At 30.0% G+C, this 23,361-nt stretch overlaps 1 protein-coding gene across 2 annotated transcripts in view; it reads right to left on the bottom strand.

The window, feature by feature from the left end:
• The window catches only part of LOC105843944 (uncharacterized), a 65,569-nt gene extending 49,233 nt beyond the window's left edge, over nucleotides 1-16,336 (bottom strand). The window contains exons 1-3 of one of the 2 annotated variants that reach the window (XM_065817615.1): nucleotides 16,003-16,336; nucleotides 15,586-15,843; nucleotides 15,336-15,500 (exon numbers count right to left, since the gene is read on the bottom strand). In XM_065817615.1, coding sequence (XP_065673687.1) covers nucleotides 15,336-15,500; nucleotides 15,586-15,843; nucleotides 16,003-16,239 — 660 coding nt within the window. In that variant the 5' untranslated portion in view covers nucleotides 16,240-16,336. The remainder of the gene's footprint in view (nucleotides 1-15,335; nucleotides 15,501-15,585; nucleotides 15,844-16,002) is intronic. The other variant, XM_065817614.1, reaches the window with a different exon arrangement.
• Nucleotides 16,337-23,361: the final 7,025 nt, after the last annotated feature.

The following is a 23,361-nucleotide window of genomic DNA, read 5'->3' as shown; positions in this document are numbered from 1 at the left end:
GAAGATGTTGGCTTCTCTGGTGATCAACAGAGTTCACAAGCGTGGCGCAAAATGGAAATTGAAATCAGACACAACCGGTACAGACAACGTAATATCCCCATCCGAATGAAGGAAGATAAACAACTCATTCAGTGGCTCATTCCAACTATAAAAAATTTTCTAGGTTAGATTTTGTTAGGTGAATAATAGCAAGATCTTTAAAAACGGAAGGTGGGGGTTTAGATTGTAATTTTTCACATATATTTAAAGCATAAATATTTAAAGCATTGAATTAATTTACACGTAAAATTCTCATTCGACAAATTGTTTGTTATCACGCCGATAAAGGTATAAAATTCTCATTCGACAAATTGTTTGTTATCACGCTGATAAAGGCGTGGTAACAAACTTTTTTTTACTACTTTTTTTGCAACATTAGTAGAATTGATGTAACTTATTAATAGGTTTGTTCTATTTTTAATTGGGATAAACAAATAAAAAATTTTGCGATGGAATCTTTTTTTATTTTAATTTTATCAATGAAGACTTATGGCAAGTTTGAGTGGAAAAAATATCATAACTTACAGGAACGGATCTAGGCTGTAGCAAGTGTAGCAATTGCTACAGTCAGCTCAGTTTTTTTTTCTCTTTTTGTTTTTTACATACATTTCTTTTTTCATGCAAAAGAGAAAAATAATTCAAATAAGATATGGCGGCTACAAGTAATCAAAATGCGTTGCTTCAAAAATTTATTCAAAATCGTAGCTGAGTTAAATTGACTATGCTACGGAAATATTTCATTCGGAAAAATGAAATTCTTTACTGAAAAACCCTTATACCATTGAAAACTTTTTTTAAATAGTTTTTAATGGTCTAAGGAAAAACCCATGTGTTTACTGATCTGTCTAACAAGCCCATAATTTTTTGAAAGAATGTCAAACATTTCGCAGCGTATCAACTTTAATTGAACTGGGAATTAAATAAAATGGCAAATCGACTGTAACAACTGTGGTATAAGTCAATTTATCATGTTTTGAAACAACTCTATACATACCCCCTATAATTTATTATATATTTAGGCTACTTAGTTGCTACCTTTTTATTTAAAAGGAAGTCTTACGTAGTGATTAAAAGTCATCAAGCGAGAACCTGTAGCAAAAACAGGATTTGTTTAGCAAAGACAGAAGTTCTGTTAAATATCCTCTCTCCGTTTATAATACTTTTATAATAAAGTGGATAGCAATCATTAAATGAAAAAGTTTTAATAATTATGAAGACTAAATTAAATAGCACCGTCTGTTGGTTTCTTTATTTAGTCTATTATGAAAATGCTGAAATTTGTTTATGCTTATAAAAAATGGTGAAATTTTTTATATTGAAAAAAAATGCTAAGCTATTTATAATTGATGAAGTCAAACGGTTAATAAACGTTTTAAAAATTTATAGATTTCGCAGAAACAAAGAGAAGAAAACACGTTGGATAAAATTTTCACCTAATTCAAATTTTAAAACGTCTAGAAACACTTTAAAATGTCTAATAAAACTTAGTATATGATCTGGTTAAGATCAAAATTTCAAAAAGGTTAAGCTAAAATAACAATTTGCACAATTTTCCTCTCATATTTGATTTCATTTTAAGATTTTAGCATAAAAATTGGTATATCACCACTAGTCTTTTTCTTATTGTTTATAGACCCTATAATATTTGCAATATCATCAGATGCTATTTGACGGTACTGGAAACTATGTGTACAGGTTTTAAAATTTTTCTTTATGTTTATTTTATTGGGATGATCCGTATACTTTTTGATAGTTGCATCAACAGGGTCTATATAGCAAGAAAATAAAGACGGATATATGAGGTCTGTGCTACCAGATTGCAATTCAATGTTTATGAAATAGTTATTAAAAATATTAGTTAATAAAGAGTTGTCAGAGATAATGATACCGTTTTCAACTAAAGTTACACGTTTGTTAGAGTTACTTGATTTATCTGAAAGGAAAGGTTTAGTTAACTTACAGAGAGATGTATCTTGAATCGAAAGAGTGTTAGTTTGCCCAAAGTAAATTTTCTTTAGTTTACAGTTCAAATTTACTACCCTATTTCTTTGTTTTTTGTACCTTTGCGCCGAAATATTAGATTTATCACTAAGGAGTTTTTTGTACAATGTAGAGCGAAGCATAATTGCTTTTCGTAAGTCTTTAGTTATAAAAGGTTTATTATTACCTTTGAGTATTTTCGACTTAGAAGGAGCGTACAAATCTAGAACTTTGCTAAATATTTAATCAAAAGTATGTAAATCATTACAAGAATTTAAGTTTTTATGGAGTGCTGTTGCAAATTTTTTGCTTGAAAAATTTTTAAACGATTTATATATTAGTTTTCTAGGTGGTAACTTACAAAATGTAGATTTAAGCATTGTGTATATTAGTTGATGGTGATCACTTACACCCGTACAAATCGGATTCGAATGTTGAAAGTACAACTTTCTATTAGTCAGTATAAGATCTATACAGGAAGTTTTATTAACCGGTTTAAAACAAGTTGTTTGTTTAAATAAATTAATGCATTGATAAAGCTGAAGGAATTGCAAAAGCGATAATTCGAATGTCATTTTTCTAGCAACACTAGTATATGATCTGGTTGCCATCAAAACTTCAAAAAAAACTATAAACTATAAAATAAACATTTTGCACAATTTTCCTCTCAGACTTGATTTCACTGTTAAGATTTTAACATAAAAGTTGGTACATCACCACTCCAAAAGGCTAAATAAAAAGAAAAATCCTTTTATTTTAACCTTTTAAAAGGAATATTATCATTGATGTACACAAGAATGTCTCCGCTATATTGAGAAATATTCAGGCGATTGGGGGTTTAATAACCTAAATATAAGAACTGATTAGTTGGAAATGAGTCATTAACTTTAGTTGCACCAATGATAAGAACATCAATATAATTATAATTATAAATAAAACTGTTGACGTTCTTATCATTGGTGAAACTTATCATTTATAAATATATAATTCGATCCGTAATAAATTTCAGATATTACTACCTTTATAAAGGTAGTAATATCTGAAAATTTATTACGGATTGAGTTTATTTATAAATGCTAGGCTGTCATTTTTTGGATATTTGGCTCTTAATTTATCCAAATCAGAATTAAGACTAAGATCTTCATTGATACTTGGTAAGTAAGTTTGGTGATTCAAAATCAAATAGGAATTTCTATCAAATAGACTTCAGATATGCAATAAAGTTCATGGCTAATCTATCAGATCCTTGCGTAATAAGGTGGAGACCACGTAGCCCGAGGGGTTCATTAGAAAAATTTGAGTTATCAATAGTATTATAATTACTCAGTTTTAATTTATCGGCTGAACGTATCGTCGTATCGTAGTAACGAACGTATCGTCGTAAGTTGAGCTTTTGCATTATCGAATCGACGATTTGTGTAGTGTAAAATTAATGAAAAACTTGGGTTCGATTTCAAAATGAAGGAAACAATATCTTTTAATTTTTCAACGGCAGTTTTGAACGAATCTTTTATACAATTATTCGTTCCAATATGCAGGATAATTTTAGCAGGTTCTTTTTTTAAGAAAAAAGTTAGATCATAATGCATGTCTTCTATTATAGCAACAAGAAAGACTCTAACTTTAGTTAGAGTCTTTGCAGTTTTTAAATGGTAATTAACAAATTCCAATTAAGACAGAGTCCCCACATATTAAGGTTGTTCCTGCTGGCCATTTATAATCGTCAGTTTGGTTATCGTAAGGATAATCTTTATCAGCATTGCATACTTGTTTTTTATTATTATCGTAAGGATAAACTTTTACAACATTGTCTACTTGTTTTTCATGAATTGTTTTATTTTTTACATTTTTTGTTCTTTTTTTTTGCAATAGCGAAAAGAACTTGTTGTGCATCTTGTTGTGCATCTTGTTGTGCATCTTGTTGTGCATCTTGTTATGCATCTTGTTGTGCATCTTGTTGTGGATCTTGTTGTGCATCTTGTTGTGGATCTTGTTGTGCATCTTGTTGTGCATCTTGTTGTGGATCTTGTTGTGCATCTTGTTATGCATCTTGTTGTGCATCTTGTTGTGCATCTTTTTGTGCACCTTGTTGTCCATCTTGTTGTGCATCTTGTTGTGCATCTTGTTATGCATCTTGTTTTCGCGCAAGATTTTTATAATTTAAAAAATTGGAACGCATTTTTTTCTGACCGAGAAAAGTTGGTTTTTAATATTTTTAAACTTCTGATTTGATTAAAAGTTTATTTCATTATTAATAGAAATTGTTGGTTCCGCTGGTTTACAAATATTAGAATTTATAAAATATAAATGTTTAACATTAGTAGTTTCGTCATCTCTTGAATAAATTGAATTTTGATTTAATGGGTCATTAAAACTAATATCAACTAAGAAGTTTAACTTATGAATTGATTTTAAATCAGACGCGGTTGATTTGACATCAAACTTATTAACTAAGACACCAATAATTTTCCTTAATTTTGATAACTCTTTCATTTAGAAACGAATTTTCTTCTTTTAAGATTGAAAGACTATATTCACTACTTCTCAAGTTTTAAATTCGTAGTTAAAAATTTTAAGCTCAGATTCTAATGTTTTGATTTTTTTATGATTGATAATACAAAGACCAGACGCAGATTTTTCTACTGGAGATATAAGAGCCTTACAAGACACCTTGCCGTTTTTAAAAGAGCAACTAAATGTATTTTTAGAGACCAGTATATTAAGAAAGTCACTTGTAATTTTTCTAGTCGGCTGTTGAAATGTTTCAAAACTTCGTCATAAATAGTTTCGGTATCTGCTCTTTTTTTCTTTTCATGAATAACATTTATAGCGTTTATAAAAATTGTTGCATGTTCCATTCTCAAGATTGCTTGAGGTTCCAAAAAATCTTGTAAAAAACTTTCAAAATCGCTAAGAAACTTACTAGACTCTATTTCATTGACTCAATATCATAAAAATATTTGTTTATTTGATTAATAATTATTAAATAATTTTTCCTCTGTAAATTTAGCTGCCATCTTTAACCACGCACTATTGAATGTGAAAAAAGAATCTTTTAAAAAGTGTAAATTAAATATTATGATAACTTGTTATAAAAGCTTTATGTTTGATAAAATTTTTTTTGAAAATGTTGTGAAAACCTGTAAACAAACAAATTTCTAATTTTTATGAGATTAAATTCATTCATGTCTAGAATCAGTAAGACAGTCAAATAACAAAGCAAAGGCAATTATATGTGATAAAAATCTAACTCAAACGTTTTATGAAAAACCTTGGTTAACTAATGATGAAACTCTTTTGTTGCTTGACTTTGGTCCACGTTATCAAAAACATACGAAATAATGGACTTAAAAAGTTTTTTTGAAATGCTCTTTTTAACCACCCTAAACCTTCTAACATCTTAATTGTTAACAAGACTGGTGATTTTGTTAAACTTGCTGTCACATAATGGAAAACTTTCAATACAAAAATTGTCGGCATGTGATGTATCATGTTAATGATAAACATAGAAGTTTTTGTTTTGGATTTCAACGATTCAGCATTATGCATAAAAAAATCAAAAAATAGGCATAAAATATGTCACAAGGCATTTCACAAATTATACATGTGAAGAAATAGTCTTGCTGATTAAAACGAATATTTTATGTTAGGAAAACTTGTTACAGAATTACTTGAAACAAAATTTAGAAATATAAGAAAAGTATTTGACATATTTTTTAAGCGTTCTTTAAAACCAAAGACTGTTTTGTCTTGTTTACATTAACATGTATTTTGAAATTATAATTTGCTTAACAATATGAAATTTTGACCAGTATAATATTTTATTTTTTAAACTTTGGTCAATTTCCAAAATCATTTGAAACAGGTGGATTAAAAAGTCCTTTTGACAATACTGCTCAATGGCTTTTCTTTAACTTCGTGAAAGATAAAGTTCGTATGACTTTCATATTCAATAATTTTCTGCTTTACTGCATTACTTTATTAAAATTGTGTGTTATCTTCACAATATAATTTCCTATATTATTTTATCAAAAACCACAGAAAACTTTCTAAACCAAAATCAAACCATAAATGTCATTTTAAACAAAGAACCATTATATTAAGTTTGTCTTGTTAGGTTGCATTTATACATTGATACTTTTGTTTTCATTGACACTTTTGTTTTTGCTGATATTTGTTAGTTGTATCGTTGTTAATTGTAATATAACTAAAGTTTGCTGTTTTAGGAATTTAAAAGCATTCCTTATTTATTTAAAGGAATACATTTTTTATTAAAAAGTTTAGTTAGTTTTGTTCTATTTTTTATTTGCTTTGAAACTTGTTTCTTATTTTTATTATTTGACAAAAAAATTATTGTATTGAAGTAATGAACTCTAATATTAAAAATATGAAAATATTTATAAATTGTTTTTGTAAATTTATATAAATCCGTTACAGTGTCTATTTTAATTTACAGATATTTTATTTAAGAAGCCATTAAATAAAGCAAATTGTGTTTTAAAACTAAATTAAATTTAAAATTTAATTTTAAATAAATTTAAATTTAATTTGTCATTTTTATTTCCAAATATCAACCCCCAATTTTTTTGCAGACTAATACATATTTTAACAGCCACAAATATTTTGTTGATTTAAATCTATAGATAAATTTATATGATTTTTTTTGTGTGCATTATTTGGCATAAATACATTGACTGGCAATAGGAATACCAATAATTAAATGTAAATACATTGACTGAGGATAAGGGTTCGGTAATGGTTTTAGTTATGATTAAAAGTTATAAAAGATTAAACTATTAAAAAGTAAACCATTATTTCGTTAAAATATGATCAGTTTAACTGGATGGTTTAAATGCCGTGTAAATTAATTAATGTTCTTCCGCTCTAAACGGACGACGGAAGAGAACAATGCTAGGGGACCCCCCTCCTATCAATGAATTTCAGTCCATGCGTCTGCAAATTTAGCTCTTTTAGACCAGCGAGTCGGCATAGGTAGACCTCATAGTACAGTCGACAAACTTGGACTTAGTATTGTCGGTAAATATGAAAAGCGAGGACTTTTTTTTTTTTTTAGATGGAAAAAATATTTATGGCATTTTTGCTACAGTCAATAAAAATCCTGGATCCGCCCCTGACTTATGTATATTTCTTTTCTTGTTAGGACTTAAAAAATTGTTTATTAGTTTAGTTCCACCGAAAAATGCTAATTTTCTTACAAAATCACATTGTAAGTACATATATTAAAGTACATGTAATGTACATAATGTATCATTTTTTTTGTCGGTGAACTACAGGGGTGTGTCTAGGGGATGTCTGCTAAGTCGTTAGACGTACCCAAAAAACTTAAAAGTTTTCAACTTGATTGTATTGTTAAAAAAAAAAGGTTTACTATATATAACTATTAAAACCAAACTACAGCAGTAATTTAACAAATTATGCATGGCGCCGTGCATTTAGCCGGCAATTATGTGAAACGGTTTAAAAAAATCAAAAACCGGAAAACATAATATTACTTTGGCTTCATAATTTTGCGATTATTAATTAAAAAAAAACATAATTACAATGCTTTGATGGAGGTTAAACTAACTTTTGAGTTGATTAACTTAATTAAAAACTTGAATTGACATGGGGTAACTTAATGTTATTTCGCCCATCACTCAATCTCGCCCACCATCTTTGATTGCTTATATGTCCGTTAACACACAGGATACACCATCACAAAGACATTTATTTAAAGCAGCAAGCCAACCTTTAACAGCATCATAACAACCAACCTCAGAGGAACCGTAAATAAAGAATTATCACTTATGGAAAATTTGTTGATTTTTGCTAAGTTTTTTGCTACTTAATTTGCCGATATCAAACCAGCTAATGCAACTCTACCGAGTTAATTAGTTATTATGCATTTTAGATTACAACTTTATTTTGTTCTCCACATTTTATTCTCTAATTGTAATAAAATTTACAATCGTTTGAAATAGTAGAATATGCATAAAGTTGTTTTCTGCTCAACCTCCCAAATTAACTTAATCTCGCCCACAGAATAAATATATCATCGCCCTTTGCATTCAACCTCACCCGGGTGGGCGAGAATAGATGCAGCATGTTACATTTAGAACATATTTATGAGATTTAACTCTTTCGCTACCAGCAATTTAAAAAAAAAAACCTTTCGCCGTGACTCCTATTATTTTTTGATTAAATTGGGATGACATATTTAAAAAATAATCGAAATTCAAAATCATAAAATTTTGTAAAGATATATATTATAGACATCATGTTTTAATTGCTTACAAAGAAGTATATTTTATATGTATTTTTATTCTATATACTATTGAGGAAACTATTTTATAAATTAATTACTCTTAATTCAACATTGGCATTATCGTAAAATTGAACCCCAAATTTACTTGACAATTGCTTTGACAAAAATTGATGATATCAACGTTAATGTATATTTGATTGCCTTCAAAACAATACGCTTACTCTGTGTATTGTTATTAAGGATACTAATTAAAAAATAAATTGCTAATTACAGTACTATAGCCCTGCGTTGAGTATTGAGTAATTGTATAAAAAGATAATGTTCGTCTAAACACAATAAATTAGCTAGAAGAATTGCAAAGAAAATAAACACTTTGCGACTAACTAAACATTGTCTGCTATCGCGTTTTCTTTTCCTGATAATTATTGGTAAGAAAGAATTTAGAATTGGTTTATATATTTTTATCTTTTTATGCCATGTTTTTTTTTTATAATAGTTAGTTTTTAGAAATAATGGATATTTCATTTATGCTTTTTATTTATTTTCAAATTTAGAACTAATTTAACATGGTTTTCACTGTGTGTTAATATTTGTAGCTCTAGTAAATTTTAAACACTTTATCAAATTAGTATGACATTCATACTACAATTAATCTACAATTTATCTAGGTCTCGTCTTGAAAAAAACCATGGTTAAAACAAGATATGTTTGTAGATCATCACCAAGATTTCCCAGGATGTTGGTTGGAACAGAGACTACAATATGTCATAATACAACTCATTTTTGTGATAGTGTAACTCTTTCAACATGTCGTGCTCTTGAAATTTGTCAAATGAAACAGCTTCCAATACTTGATGTTTCTTTAACTCGTGTTAATGGTTCCAATCATTCCATTGATCCGCCAGTCACTGTTAATAAACGGGGCAAATTCCTGAAATGGAGCGAGGAAAATATGATGAGTGCAATTAAGTATGTCAGATCAGAGCCATCATTTTCAGTTGGTAAGGCAGCAATATTGTACAATATGCCACGTACAACACTGAGAGACATGCTATCTGGAAAAGTTGTTATTGGAGCAAAACCAGGAAGAAAACCTACCCTACCATTTGCAATAAAAGAAAAACTTATAGACTATGCAATCAATAGAGCAAAGTTAGGGGAAGGTTTCGGAAAGTCACAGTTCCTGAATTATGCTGGGAAACTTGCCACAAAGCATAAGGTTAACTTCAAGAAGATACTTCCAAGCAACCAGTGGTGGACTTTGATTAAGCGCCAGCATGGGCATAAGTTTACTCTGCGACAACCTGAGGGTACAGCTTCAGTTCGACATCAGTGCATGGATAAAGGTAAAGTGTCAAAATACTTTAGTGTTTTGAATGGCGTTATAGTAAAGAGTGGTTTTTCATATGGAATATGGATAAAACTGGTCAACAACTTGATGTAAAACTAAGAAAAGTGGTTTCACGAAAAGACACAAAAAACCTCCATAGTCGAACTAGTGAAAATCGAGAGTCAATCACTGTTATTGCATGTGTAAATGCACAGGATAAGTTCGTTCCACCTCAGGTCTTTATTGGATTTTAACACAGAGTCTGCGCCACCGGGAACAAATTGGAGCTGGTCTGATTGTGGTTGGACTAAATAGGGGCTAGCAAAGCTATGGTTTACCAAGACATTTTTAGAAAACATTGGTCCACAACGTCCTCAGTTATTGATTCTGGATAGACACAATTCTCACAACTTCATTGATCTAATTGATATTGCACCAGGTATTGAAATGTTGATAACACTTCAATACCTGGTGCAGATAATGATCAAGGTGTTGAAAACGTTTTGCACAATGGTACCGGTGATTCATTGATTGGCATAAACGAGAATGAAAATCTGAATGTACATGAGAGTGCTGCAGATAGTGGACTTTTTATCAATGTTAATAATGTCATGACTCAGAATACATTACAATGCTTAAAAATAATAAAAACTGAAATGAATCCTGCTTAGTTGACAAGCGACAACTGTCTGTTTGAAAACGGCTTTGATTTTGCTTGCGACAACGAGTTTGTGACCTGGTCTGCACTGAAACGTTTAGTTCGCAACAAAATGTCAAAAAATATATCTGAACATAAAAATGAAGCATTAACAAAAGAAACAGAAGTTACTGAAATCAATTATTCTTCGGTTAGTATTAGACTATTTTATTTTTACTAATACTACTATGCAATAAAAATCATTATTTGATGCTCATATTTTATCTACAAATTGATAAAAATTCCGATTGAAGTTTAAAATTCACTAACTTGCATTTCAATAGTATTATTTATTGTTTTCTTAGGAATTTCAATCATCAATTGTTCAAGAAAATTATATTTCAGACTTCAATGCTTCTATGGACACATAGAAGCATTGAAGTCTGAAACTATAGTTTTAGTAACACTCTTACTAAGCTAAAAGAAAATGAAATCTTAGAACCACTTATAACACCAAAATTGAAATCTGCTACGGTTTCAGATTCTCCATTTGCAAAATCATCCTACCCAGGTAAGTCAATCATTGCACGAAGTGATCAATATTTTCATAGCAACAATGCAACTTTTAATAAATTTTTAATTAATTTAAAATCTTTAAAATTATTTAAATATTAGTACTTTTATTGAGTATATGTTTTTATATATGTGCAGGTGATGGAGATATTGATGTTTTGGCATATCGTAAGGCCACCGCATTGAAAAAGATAGCGAACAGACAAGGACAGCTAAAATACTTCGTTTTAGTTTCTTAAGAAGCATACTCAGCAAAGCTGAAATATCACCAGGACAAAATCGAACAGGAAAGAAAAAAATGCAAAAAAAAACAACTGCGACTTATCAATGCTGCTAAGTGACTCAAAGAAAAATAAGAAAAAAAAGTATTGGCTGAGAAAAGAAAATTAGAAAATCGTGCCAACAAGTCTACAGCAACAAAAAAAAAGAAGTTCAACTCACTATCAATTGCAACCATGGGTTGGTCCCGAGAACAATACTGACCAATGTGTACTAAATATTTTAAAACCTTTTTCATATAATAAAAAATGCATAGAATTTCTTATTATATATATAAACTTTTTCATTATTTTTATTTAAGAATACTCTAATGGTCTTATGTGCGTAAAGACCTAATGGTCTTATTAATTTTGTGATAAGACCTAATGATCTTATCACAAAGCACCGCCACTAGGGCATAAGCATTTAATGAGTTGGTTCCGCATTTCAAGCCTAACCGATAACATATAATTGCTTTGAACAGGATTCGAACTCGCAACCCTTGTGTTACGAGTCCCAATCTAGATCCAGGTCAGAATCTAGGGAGGGGTGAAAGTTCGCATTCTCAAAAACCCCATGGTTATTTACTTTTCTAATTAAAATAGTGCAATTGAGCATACAAATTAACTCACAAGATTTAACCTCACCAACCTGCATATAACGTCATCCTAGGCGAGTATAAGTTCTTTTTAAAAGGCACACAGTGGGCAACTTTAAATCAACACGGCGAGGTTGAGTTCAAGTGGGCGAGATTCAGTTTTTAATGGTAATGCTAAACACTTTTAAAAAGTCTACAATAGTCTGCATAGTTTTGTAGCTGAAAGACCAAGCTATCGAATGATGTATTGTGCAGCAGTGTAGGTCTATGAAATGCCTTTCAACTGTAATTTTAGTGTGGATGTGGGCGAGGTTTGATTAAGTTACCCTACCTTATTTTATTTAGTTATATAGAACTTTATTCTTTAAATATTTTTATCAATAAAAAAATCAAAATGATTGTTTTAGTTAAAAAAAATTTTGGACTTCCCTTTTTACATACACCGTGAGTGAAATTTTTATCAAGCATTATTTATTTATTATCAGGAGGCAAAATTAGTTAGTAACAATAAGTATACATTAAAATATGTCAATGGACATCCCCAGTTTTATTACACTAGACTGCGCATCATTTTATTAACTTAATTTTAAATGGTAGGGGGTTGTCCATAAATTACGTCAGAAAATCTTTGACCGTTTTTTACTCCACCTCCCTCCCCCCACCTCCTTGTCACAAAATCGTAAGACTTAAGTAGCAAGTTTTGTATGAGTCATAACAAAAGCACCAACCCCCCTTTCCCTAATAGCGTGACGTAATTTATGGACGACACCTAAATAGGGAGAGAAAAAGTTTCAAATATGGAAAATAAAATTTAGACTCCCCTTTTAACATACACCTTGTTTTATTAAATCAATTAAATTATTAAATTTTATTAAACATAAAACATGGCCGTTGATTAGTTCAAAATGTCGCTTAATTCGCAAGTATAGCATTTCAAAGAAAAAGTTAGTCCGTGGAAGAAAAATATAATTTTCTTTAAAGTTAGACAACCAAATATTATATTAATTGTGCAGAATTTTTGATATCACGTTATCCTTTGGATACAAGAAAGGAATGCTGAGAGTTATTCTAAGAAGCATCGATAATTGTATCGATAAAAATTAGTCTCTGTTCCTTGATTTTCTTTGATAATCAAACAATTGTGGCAAAATATTAGAATATATATATCCAGGTTTTTGACTTATTAAGTATAAATAATTATTTAGCCAAACTGTTTACAGGTTTTTGACTTATTTAGCCAAACTGTTCACAGGTTTTTGACTTATTTAGCAAAACTGTTCTTCATGAGAATTATGAAAATTCTTATGTTTTCAAATATATATTAAGTTATATAAGAAGAATTAAATTAATTTCTTTTTGTTTTCTACACAATCATTACGTTTATTTAGTACTAAAAATTCCGATATAGACAGAAAGAAAAATTTCATACAATATAGACAGAAAGAAAAACGTCATACAATATAGACAGAAAGAAAAACGTTTGGTTGTGTTTTACTAAACGCTATAGCTGATTTTTCTTTGGTTGTTATGAAATGTGAAATCGTGGCATGAAGACTTTACAAAAAGTTTTTTATTCCTTTGGTTTTCTGTCTCAAAGTATGTTTTTAAATATCAATAAAATATTTAATCGTGCAACCTCTGCTACTGCTTCTACTGAAGTTAATTACAAGTTTTGTGTTTGCTTTAGCACAGTGCATAACAAGACATGTTTTTGATATAACTCCTAATTACACGACTGTAAAAGCAAGTAATAATGATATTTTATATTTCTTTGTTGTAATCTTTAGTTTCTTCCAAAAATAATTTAGTGTTCTTGTTATACTAGTTGGAAAGTCCACTTCATATCTTTAATTGCCACTTATTTAACCAAAAGCTTTATTAAGCTTATTTATTATTGCCAAACCTAAAGCCTTATTACATGAGTTTGACCAATGGGAAATTTAGTTGAATTTCACTTAACTGGCTGAATTTCAAAAAATACTAAAATATTACAAGCAACAAACCTTTTCTTTACTGAGGCGCCTAAAAGTTTAAAAGAAAATAGTAAGAAAAAGTTGCAAAGCAAAATGGTAGATAAAGTCTAAATGGCTTAGTTTAGCTTTTGACACAGAGTTGTCTATAGATAGTAAACAAGTTTGTTATAAATATTTATGATTGGTGTTTTAAATAAAATTCAAATATAAAAGTGTAAATGTCTTGGCTACCTTTTGTTAAACAGCTGTTTTCATAGCTAGATTCATAGTTTTCATAGTTTTCATAGCATGTTTTCATAGACATCTTTGTAAAAACATTATTTAGCATTGTACAGTTATTACAATAAATTTTTTGACTCTTAGTAAGTATTTATAAAGTTTATTTATAATTAAAATTTATTAATAAAAAATTATATATAAAAATTTGCACAGCAAAATCTTGTATTTAAAAGATGATAACCTATATATATTATACATTACGTCAACTAAGACTATATTCAAAAAATTATTTTTTAGTTTGCAAAAATTATATTTTAATGTTATACGTGATTTAAAGAATTATTAAAACATTTTTATAAAAAGAGAAGAGGACTTTTAGATTCTGGTGGAGGGGTGCATACTCTATCCCCCCCCACCCCCCCACCCCCAATCCTTTGTTGACAGGGAGGAGGGCATAACTATTTTAAACTTACGCGAAAAAAGTTCCTGTAAACACCCTCGGTATACAAACGTATTTGTTTGAGTATCATTGTTAGACAAAATATTAAATAAAAAAAGACTAATTTCAATTATAAATATAAGAATATAAAACTTATTGTAACGATCAAAAATGAATATATAAATGTATGTTTTTTTTTTGTTGGTTAATATATATATGAAATTTTCTTAAGCTTTTTTTATTAAACATTTAATAAAATACATAAGTTGTTTAATTTGTAAAAGTTACGCAGAGGTTATTAATACTATTTGTCTTTTTTAAATGTGATATTTAGGATATTTATGTGATATTATTTAGGTACATAATTAAAAAAGATAGATGGGTACATAATTATAAAAACAAAAAAAACAAAAAAAACTAGAAGATAATCTTTTAATACAAAAACTATTCAGCTGTTTTAATGATTAGGAAACTAATTTAGAGTAATTTTGCCTTAAAAACTTAGAAGTTTTTTTTATGTAAAGTTAAAGAACGCTTCCTACCATTACCACAATAAATGGAGATTTATATCAAAGTTTTTTCTCCATGTTAAGTTGCTTTTACCACAAGTCTTGTCTACGTTAGACAAAATTTGTTACATTACACCCTTTTGTAAATAAATTCTATTAACTTGTTTTTAAGAGACTACACTTATTACTTGTAAATTTAGTAATTGTGCAGCAAATTTGTCGGTGCAACTAATCTAACCAAAAAATACTATATTATTGAATTTACACCTAGTTACTTGATGATGAAAAAATCTATTTATACGCGAAAGTAACTTAAAATTTTGTTTTATCAAATACGTTAACGTAGTAGATATTGCAGGTAATAAAAAAATTATGTTGTTGAAAAAAGTTTCAGTTCTTTGTTTTATTGTAAACTCATTTTGTAAAAGTAAAACCTGACGAGATCGTCTCACTTTACCTAAAAAATATTAAAAAATAAATGTAGTATTTAGTTTAAATAGTTTACTAAAAATCACCTCATCGCTGCTTTCATGATGCCAATCTCCAACAGTCATAATCATATCAGCCGGAGGAATAACTCCAGCAGAATGTCTTTCTTTAACGATAAAAGCACCGTATACACCGTTTGTTCTTTGGGATCCAATGTGTGAGTGGTACCAAAATGTTCCTTTTGGTTCTGCCTATAATATTTATTTAAACTAAAATATCTGTAACAAAGCAAAGAATTTAAAATACAGAATTTAACCTTTAAAAAACTTGCCAGACCTTAAATCTGTGGGTGAATGTTTGTCCAGCAGCAATTGGACATTGCGTGACGTACGGCATACCATCAAAATATGACGTATCTTTTTGATGAAGCCCATGAAAGTGAATTGTAGCTGAATTACTCAAAAGAGTATTTCTAATATGAACAATGACTGTTTGACCCTCGTATACAACAATAGGAGGCCCCGGAAGGGTGCCATTTACTGCTTCAATCATGCGATTGACACCATCTGCTGTGATTACTTCCTCAATCGGCACCTAAAAATTTAATACTCTTTTTACATAACATAATCACCTGTGATCAAAAAATTTAAACTCTTTAAAATTATTAAAAAATTTAAAAATTATTTATATAAATACAAACTTTGTATTTATATAAGTTGCATATGAATTAAATCTCATAATAAGAAACTGCACCTCTGTTGTGAAGTTGGACGGACTTTCATTATATAAGTATAGTTTTCCATTCTCGGCATAAACTAAATCTTTATGAAAAATCATTGTCAGCTTTTCTTGAATGACGAGCCAATATTCACATTTTTCTTGTACTGGTAGACATTCTTTATAGTCCCAACCGTCTTCATGCCGATACGAGATTACGTCCGAGATATAAAAAAGTTTAAATAGTAAGATTGTTATGGAATAAAACGCCATTTTGTTTGTATTTTGTGTTTGAATATAAAATTTGCTTCAAAATGAAATGAAATTTAAAAAAAAAAATTTTATTGCTATATTATTACGTTTATTGTATTATTCGCAAAAAATTATAAACGAAGTATTTACGTACGTTTATAATTTATTTTACGTACGTTATTACGTAATTACGTACGTTACGTATGTAAGTTTAAATGAGTTTAAAACTGTAGAAGATCAAACGAGCAAAGTTTCATTCAGACAAAAGTTTTAGAAAAGTTTTTGATTTATTGAGCTTTTGATAACTTTATTTTAAAAAAAGAATTTAAAAATTTGTAATTACAAAAAAATTTCATATAAAGTTTTTTTTTTAAAAACTTTTATTATAGTCTCACATTTTTCAAATCTAATGACCTAAATGACCCAAAAAAATGACCCAAATTAACAACAACACCTTAACATTCTGCCGAAAAATAAGCAGATTTATTTTTATTTATTGTATTTTTTATTTAAATTGGAAGAATATAGAGATATATTTCTCGGATTATTTTTTTTGTTCACGTTGTTGTATTGGTATTTATTTAGAGTTGTTGTTGTATTTGGTATTTATTTAGAGTTGTTTGCAACTATATTTTTATTTACTTCGTATATTTTGAACTTTATGTTTATGATATTTATATTTGTATATCTTTACCGCCAATCTGTGATTGGTTACTTGTAAATACTTTGTAGTTGTAAAGTAAACATGTATAAAAAAATTAAAAAAAAAAAAAATTGATGATGGCGTTTATGTTGTTGTTGGTGGTGGTAGTAATTGTGGTGGTAGTAGTGTTCTAGTTGTTGTCTTATTTATTAAGTTATAAGGAGGTCCTAACAGCCCTTTTAAATCCCGTTGCTGAAAAGCATTTAACGGGAAAGCTTAAATTGATTTTTGTATCGATCTTGCTCATATGCTCAGTGCAAACATCCTTCCTTTTGGTACTTGGTTAGGTGCTTTAAACTCTGGATGATAAGACCGTGTCTTCTGCCAGCTCCGGTCGAAACTTTTATGTTATACTTTTATGTTGTAAGAACATTGTAAAAGCTTATTTTATTTTTTTAATAACGAAATATATATATATAAATATATATATATATATATATAAATATATATATATATAAATATATATATATATAAATATATATATATATAAATATATATATATATATATATATATATATATATATATATATATATATATATATATATATATATATATATAAACTCAAAGTTTTTTTTTATTGCTAGATTTATTACTACTTTGTAAATGCTATTTATACACCATTTTATTTAATTAGATCTGTATAAACGTTAAAAATGAAGTGATACTGATTTAAGAATAGGGTAGTGCCGTACCCAGCGATAGTTTGGACGGTACTAGTAAAAGAAAAAAAAAAGGTCTTTCAGAATAAAAGCCGCGGGTTTCTTGCCAAATACTCGCCCCTCTTCCGGTGATTTTATGTTATTAATAAATAATTATAAAGCGTTATAAAGTATTTTACATACAAAATGACAATTTTACCTATAACCCTTAATCATTTATTTATTAATCATTTATTTATTAATCATTTTATTTAATAATCATTTATTTATTAATCATTTATTTGGATATAAATTATATATAGGAGCGAATTATATATAGGATTATATAGGAGCGGGATTTTGATGGGTTTATGTTTTTGTTTCCGTACGGGTCCCATATGGTATAATATATATAATATTATATATATATATATAAATAAATAAATAAATATATATATATATATATATATATATATATATATATATATATATATATATATATATATATATATATATATATATACATATATATATATATATATATATATATATATATATATATATATATATATATATATATATATATATATATATATATATATATATATATATATATATATATTTTTTTTTTTTTTTTTTAAAACATCTTCGCTTCCAACAAGGCTGCAAGCAGCCACTAATTGAAGTTGGAAGTTACTGAAAGAGAAAAGATGAAGATTGTAGAGCAAGATAACGATTGACAGACGACTTAAAAGATTGCAAATTATATGAGTCAGGAAAGCAAGATGAAGGAAGCGAATTCCAAAGAGCTGATGTTCGAGGAAAAAACTAGACGAATAAGCGTTTTTGGAGCACTTAGGAACAGTCACAGAAAAAGGATGACACTTAATTGAATGACGAGTAATACGAGAATGAATTATAGTAGATGGCACAAGAGACGCAAGCTCTTTAGAGCAGTGCCCATTATAGTATTTGTAGAAAAGAGAAAGAGAAGCAACATTACGACGATGAGATAATGGTTGGAGGTTGGCTGCAAGAGCAGGTACAACTATATTTACAACGCGTTTTTGAACCTTGTCTAAAAGAGAAAGGGCATCATTAGAAGATCCGCCCCAGATATGGCAACAATATTCCATACAAGGCCGGATTTGAGATTTATAGAGATAGAGAATAAAATCCGAAGTAAGAAAGTGACGAGCTCGATAAAGAGATGTAACCTTAGCAGATGCTAATTTTGCAACTGATTTGATATATGGTTTCCAAGAGAGATTGGAAGTAAGAGTTAATCGCAGAAGATGAAGAGTAGGTGACTCATCGAGTACATCACCGTTCATAAATATAGGAAGATCTAAATTATTGCGATAACGATTGGCTGAAAAAAATTGAGTTTCATCTGAATTAAAGTTCACCAGCCACTGTGAGCCTTATGCTGTAGCAGAAGTGAGATCCTTTTCAAGCTCAAATGCCCTCTCCAAGCAATCAGAGGGTGTTGGTTTTTTATCACGACAAGAATAAGTGGAAGTGTCATCAGCAAACAATGCCACTTTAGATGAGAGAATATCTGGAAGATCGTTAATGTAGATTAAAAAGAGTATAGGGCCAAGGATAGAACCTTGAGGAACCCCTGAAGTTACAGAATAAGAAGAAGAGTGTTGTCCATCGAGGACAACTTTTATGCTACGATTGGAAAGGAAGGATTCGATGATCTTAAAGATATTGCCGGATACACCATAAGAAGAAAGCTTATGGAGAAGACCAGCATGCCAAACTTTATCAAAAGCTTTAGAAATGTCGAGACCGATGGCCTTAACCTCTCCACCTTTATCTAATGCACGATAAAACCGGTCAGTTATTACTGTTAACAAATCAGCTGTAGAACGAGAAGATCGAAATCCATATTGATGGTCAGAAAGTAAGTGGTTAGATTCAAGATGAGAAATTAAGTGTTTGTTAATTAAAGATTCAAAAACCTTGCTTATGATAGGAAGAAGACTAATAGGACGGTAGTTAGACGAATCAGACGCTCTCCAGAATTTTTGAAGATAGGGATAACAGATGCCACTTTCCACCAGGCTGGAAAGCAAGACTCTGATAAGCACTTGTTTAATAGTTTTGAGAGTATAGACAACAGCTCCGGAAAACACTTCTGCAAGACAATAACAGGTATGTTGTCCGGGCCACAATCTGTAGAAGAGTCTAGGCAGGAAATCACTTTAGATACAGATGCTGGAGTGATATGAATGTCAAGCAATGGATCAACCTGTTTGTTGGCAATATCAGGTAGAAAGCAACTAGTGGAATCAAGAGATGATATTGATGAAAAGTTTTTAGAAAATAATTCAGCTTTGTCTTTAGGTGAGGTGACAAAGTCTGAAGCATACAAGAGAGGTGGAATTATAGATTTGCCCTTATTATTGATATTAACGGGTGATGCGGAAGTTATCGGACAAAATAAAAACGTCAATAACTTATTTATAAATAAAAAAACAAACTACTATTATATTTTTTTTAAATAAAGCATTTACCTTTTAATAAAAATATATTATTTTTTATATGAAAAAACACCACCATCTGCAATTGATCTCAATTTTGCTCTGACGCCTTTCATATGCGACTGTAAAAAGTTTAAATCAATTTCAGAATTTCCAGGCATGTTGTCCCCTGCAAAACAAAAGTATTTTTCGTCATTGATGACTAGAAGCGATTTTGTGTGATAGAGTTGGTTAACTAGTTCCTGCTTCTTTTCTTTGCCTTTATTTGTTGTTCTATAGTGTATTTTGGAGTCTTTTCACGTTTTCTATATTTAAAACATCATTTTTTTTAACTGACGACCAATTGTCGATTGATTTACACCGAATTTAATATCTATTTTTCTCTGACTGACCCCTTTTCGATTGTTGACAAGTCTCGTTAATTCGGCTTTCTTTTCTCTAGTCCAGGATGTCGGACGACCAGGTTGCTTTCTATCAGAAAACGATTGAACAGTTTCAAGTCTTTTTTGGTTATCATATATTGTACTTTGAGCAAATCCTTCCTTTTCAAAATAATTTACGATTTTTTTTTTTTTATATTAGGTTTATTTACAAAAAACATTTTTAGTCGCTTTCGAAAAGATTCTCGTTCAGCTGCATTTAACCTCATTTTAAATAATTGTGTTTCAAATAATAAAGTTTATATTTTATAGAACGTTTATGCCTACGCATAAAACCACAAAAACTAGTTATTATGCTCAAATAATGAAATTAGGATTTGTCTGATAACTTCCGCATCACCCGTTATTAAATTTTCTCCAGAAGTCACGAGAGCGTAATTTTTGAGATGAGATACGAGATTTCATGACCTGAGAATAGCGGGTTTTGGCGTTAGACAAAACCTTTTTACAATTGTTTCTAGCAGTAATAAACAGACGCCTGTTTCCTGGAGAATTGTTTTGCTGATAAATATGGAAGTAAAGGTTTCGATTGGCAATCGCAGCAGCACAGTGTGAAGAAAACCATGGAGGAGACTGAGGCTTGACCTGGAATCGTCGAGAGGGAATAAAAGATTCCATACCAGCTTGAATCCACGAAGTTATGTAAGAAGCACATTTGTTGACAGGAAGACGAAAGATTTCTACCCAAGGGCCATCACGAAGAAAATCACGAAAAGAGTCCAGTCAGCTTTACTGTAGTTGTAAGAGGTTCGATAATAGGGGGATTCAGGTGATGAAGAAGAATGAGATATTAGTTTTAGAGAGATCAAACTGTGATCAGAAGCACCTAAGGGTGAATGTGGAGAAACTCAGCACTGACTAGGATCAGAAACAAGACATAAGTCGAGTAGAGAAGGTAAATGGTTCGGGTTGTCTGGAAAGCGAGTTGGAAAGTTGACTATTTGAGTTAGGGATTGAGAAAGACAAAAGTTGTGGGCTTTAATGCCTGCCGAATCACTGACACTAGAGCCAAGCCATTCAGAGTGGTGAGCATTAAAGTCACCAACAACAACTATATTAGCTGTTGGATAAAGAGAGAGGGCTTGGTCAATATGATCAGAAATAACGTCAAAAAGTGTACAGTCTTGAGATGATGGAGAGCGATATAAAACAAAGAGAAAGGCAATAGAGTGAATTGTTGCTAAACGAAAGCACATAAAAGAATAGTCTGTGGATTCAAACCTAGTTTCACGACAAATGGGTGAATTCTTACGAATGTAAATGCCCAGGCCAAGCATGTGACTATTGGAGTCTTTACGAATTAGAGGAAGATAACCATCAACACTAAGATCACAAGATGAGACAGCCGAACTCATATTAGTCTCACAAAGAGCAAGTAGGTCTGGTGAACTTTGCAAGAGATGAGACTCAACAGAAGAAAAGTTACTTCGAAGACCACGAATATTAGTGAATGATAGGTTTAGAGAACTTGGTGATGATGATGGTTTTTTGTGTTTTATAGTTTTTGGTACTTTATTCATTTTTAACTTAGATTGAAAAACTTGACTCAAAGCATAGATAGTACTCAGAACACTGTTTAATACCCCAAGCAATTGTCTCATTACTACTAATAAACCCTAAGCCGTAACAAAGGGCCCCAAATGTGGCCTCCGCAATGCACACCAAAAGTACAAACAGGGACACCATCCATGCGCAACCTGGCACTGTTAATACTTTGCTATTTTTCAGCTGTTGATGGAGTCAACCTCTCTGAGAGCTACCACAGAGTTCGGAAACCTGACTACCAGCCGGCCTCAGAACCATAAAACTGAGTTTTAGACCTGTACGCTCATTAGGAGATAATAGAAATAGTTGCCTAGTCATAAAAACAGAGACACAAGCAAAACTCATGCATTGAGTCAAGAAGATCCAGCATTCAAAACCCTAAACTGGAAACAATGTATTAAAAATACATCTGCGCCAGCCTAATAGATGAAGAAGGGGTGCGAGGCTAGTCAACAGATAGAAAGTGTTCATCCCTTAAGTCTTTGCCTAGGAGGCCTTCTACAAGACAGTAGCTTGGTGCATTTAACATCTGCCCAAGATGAGTATATTTATCGAGACAATATCACTAGCCTTTACTCAACTAAGAGCCACAAGGCAGGGGGTGTTTTAAATTGGAGTTGGCATCTCCTAGCCTTTGCCTAAATAGGCGTATCCTACAAGGCAGCAGGACATGAAGCAGATTGTACTGGGTTACATGTTACCAGTAGCAGGATAACCTGATCTGACAACAAATGTATGATATACTGCATGTATGATATACTGCAACAATGTATTATATACTGAGATACTGCAACTTGTGAAATACTGAACTGATAATGTGATATACTGATAATGTGAAATACTGAACATGTGATATACTGATGTACTGCAATATGTGATACATGCAACATATATATATATATATATATATATATATATATATATATATATATATATATATATATATATATATATATATATATATATATATATATATATATATATATATATATATAACGCTAACTCTGTAGAAAAATCAATCAAATTCGTTCAATTAGGTTCTATCTTGTTTTTATCAGGGCCTAAGGATCTGGGGTTTTGATGGGTTTCCCATTAGATTACCAAAAGTTTCAAACTTATAATTGAAAAAATCAATACTAAACTTGCTCGATGGTGGTCATTTACAATTAGTATTTTGCGTAAAATAAATTTAAAAATTTGTTTTTTATGCATTATATTTTTTGTGTGCGTTAATTTTACATTATAATTAAAAAGAAATTATTTTTTCGCTGTGGAACTCAATTAAAAAGATGCTACTTAAGAATTTTCATTCATTATCATTATA

The sequence above is a fragment of the Hydra vulgaris genome, chromosome 14 (assembly GCF_038396675.1).
Source record: "Hydra vulgaris chromosome 14, alternate assembly HydraT2T_AEP".
Lineage (NCBI taxonomy): Eukaryota > Metazoa > Cnidaria > Hydrozoa > Anthoathecata > Hydridae > Hydra > Hydra vulgaris.
Note: the sequence above shows the minus strand (reverse complement) of the source record. Positions and strands in the feature narration are given on the sequence as shown.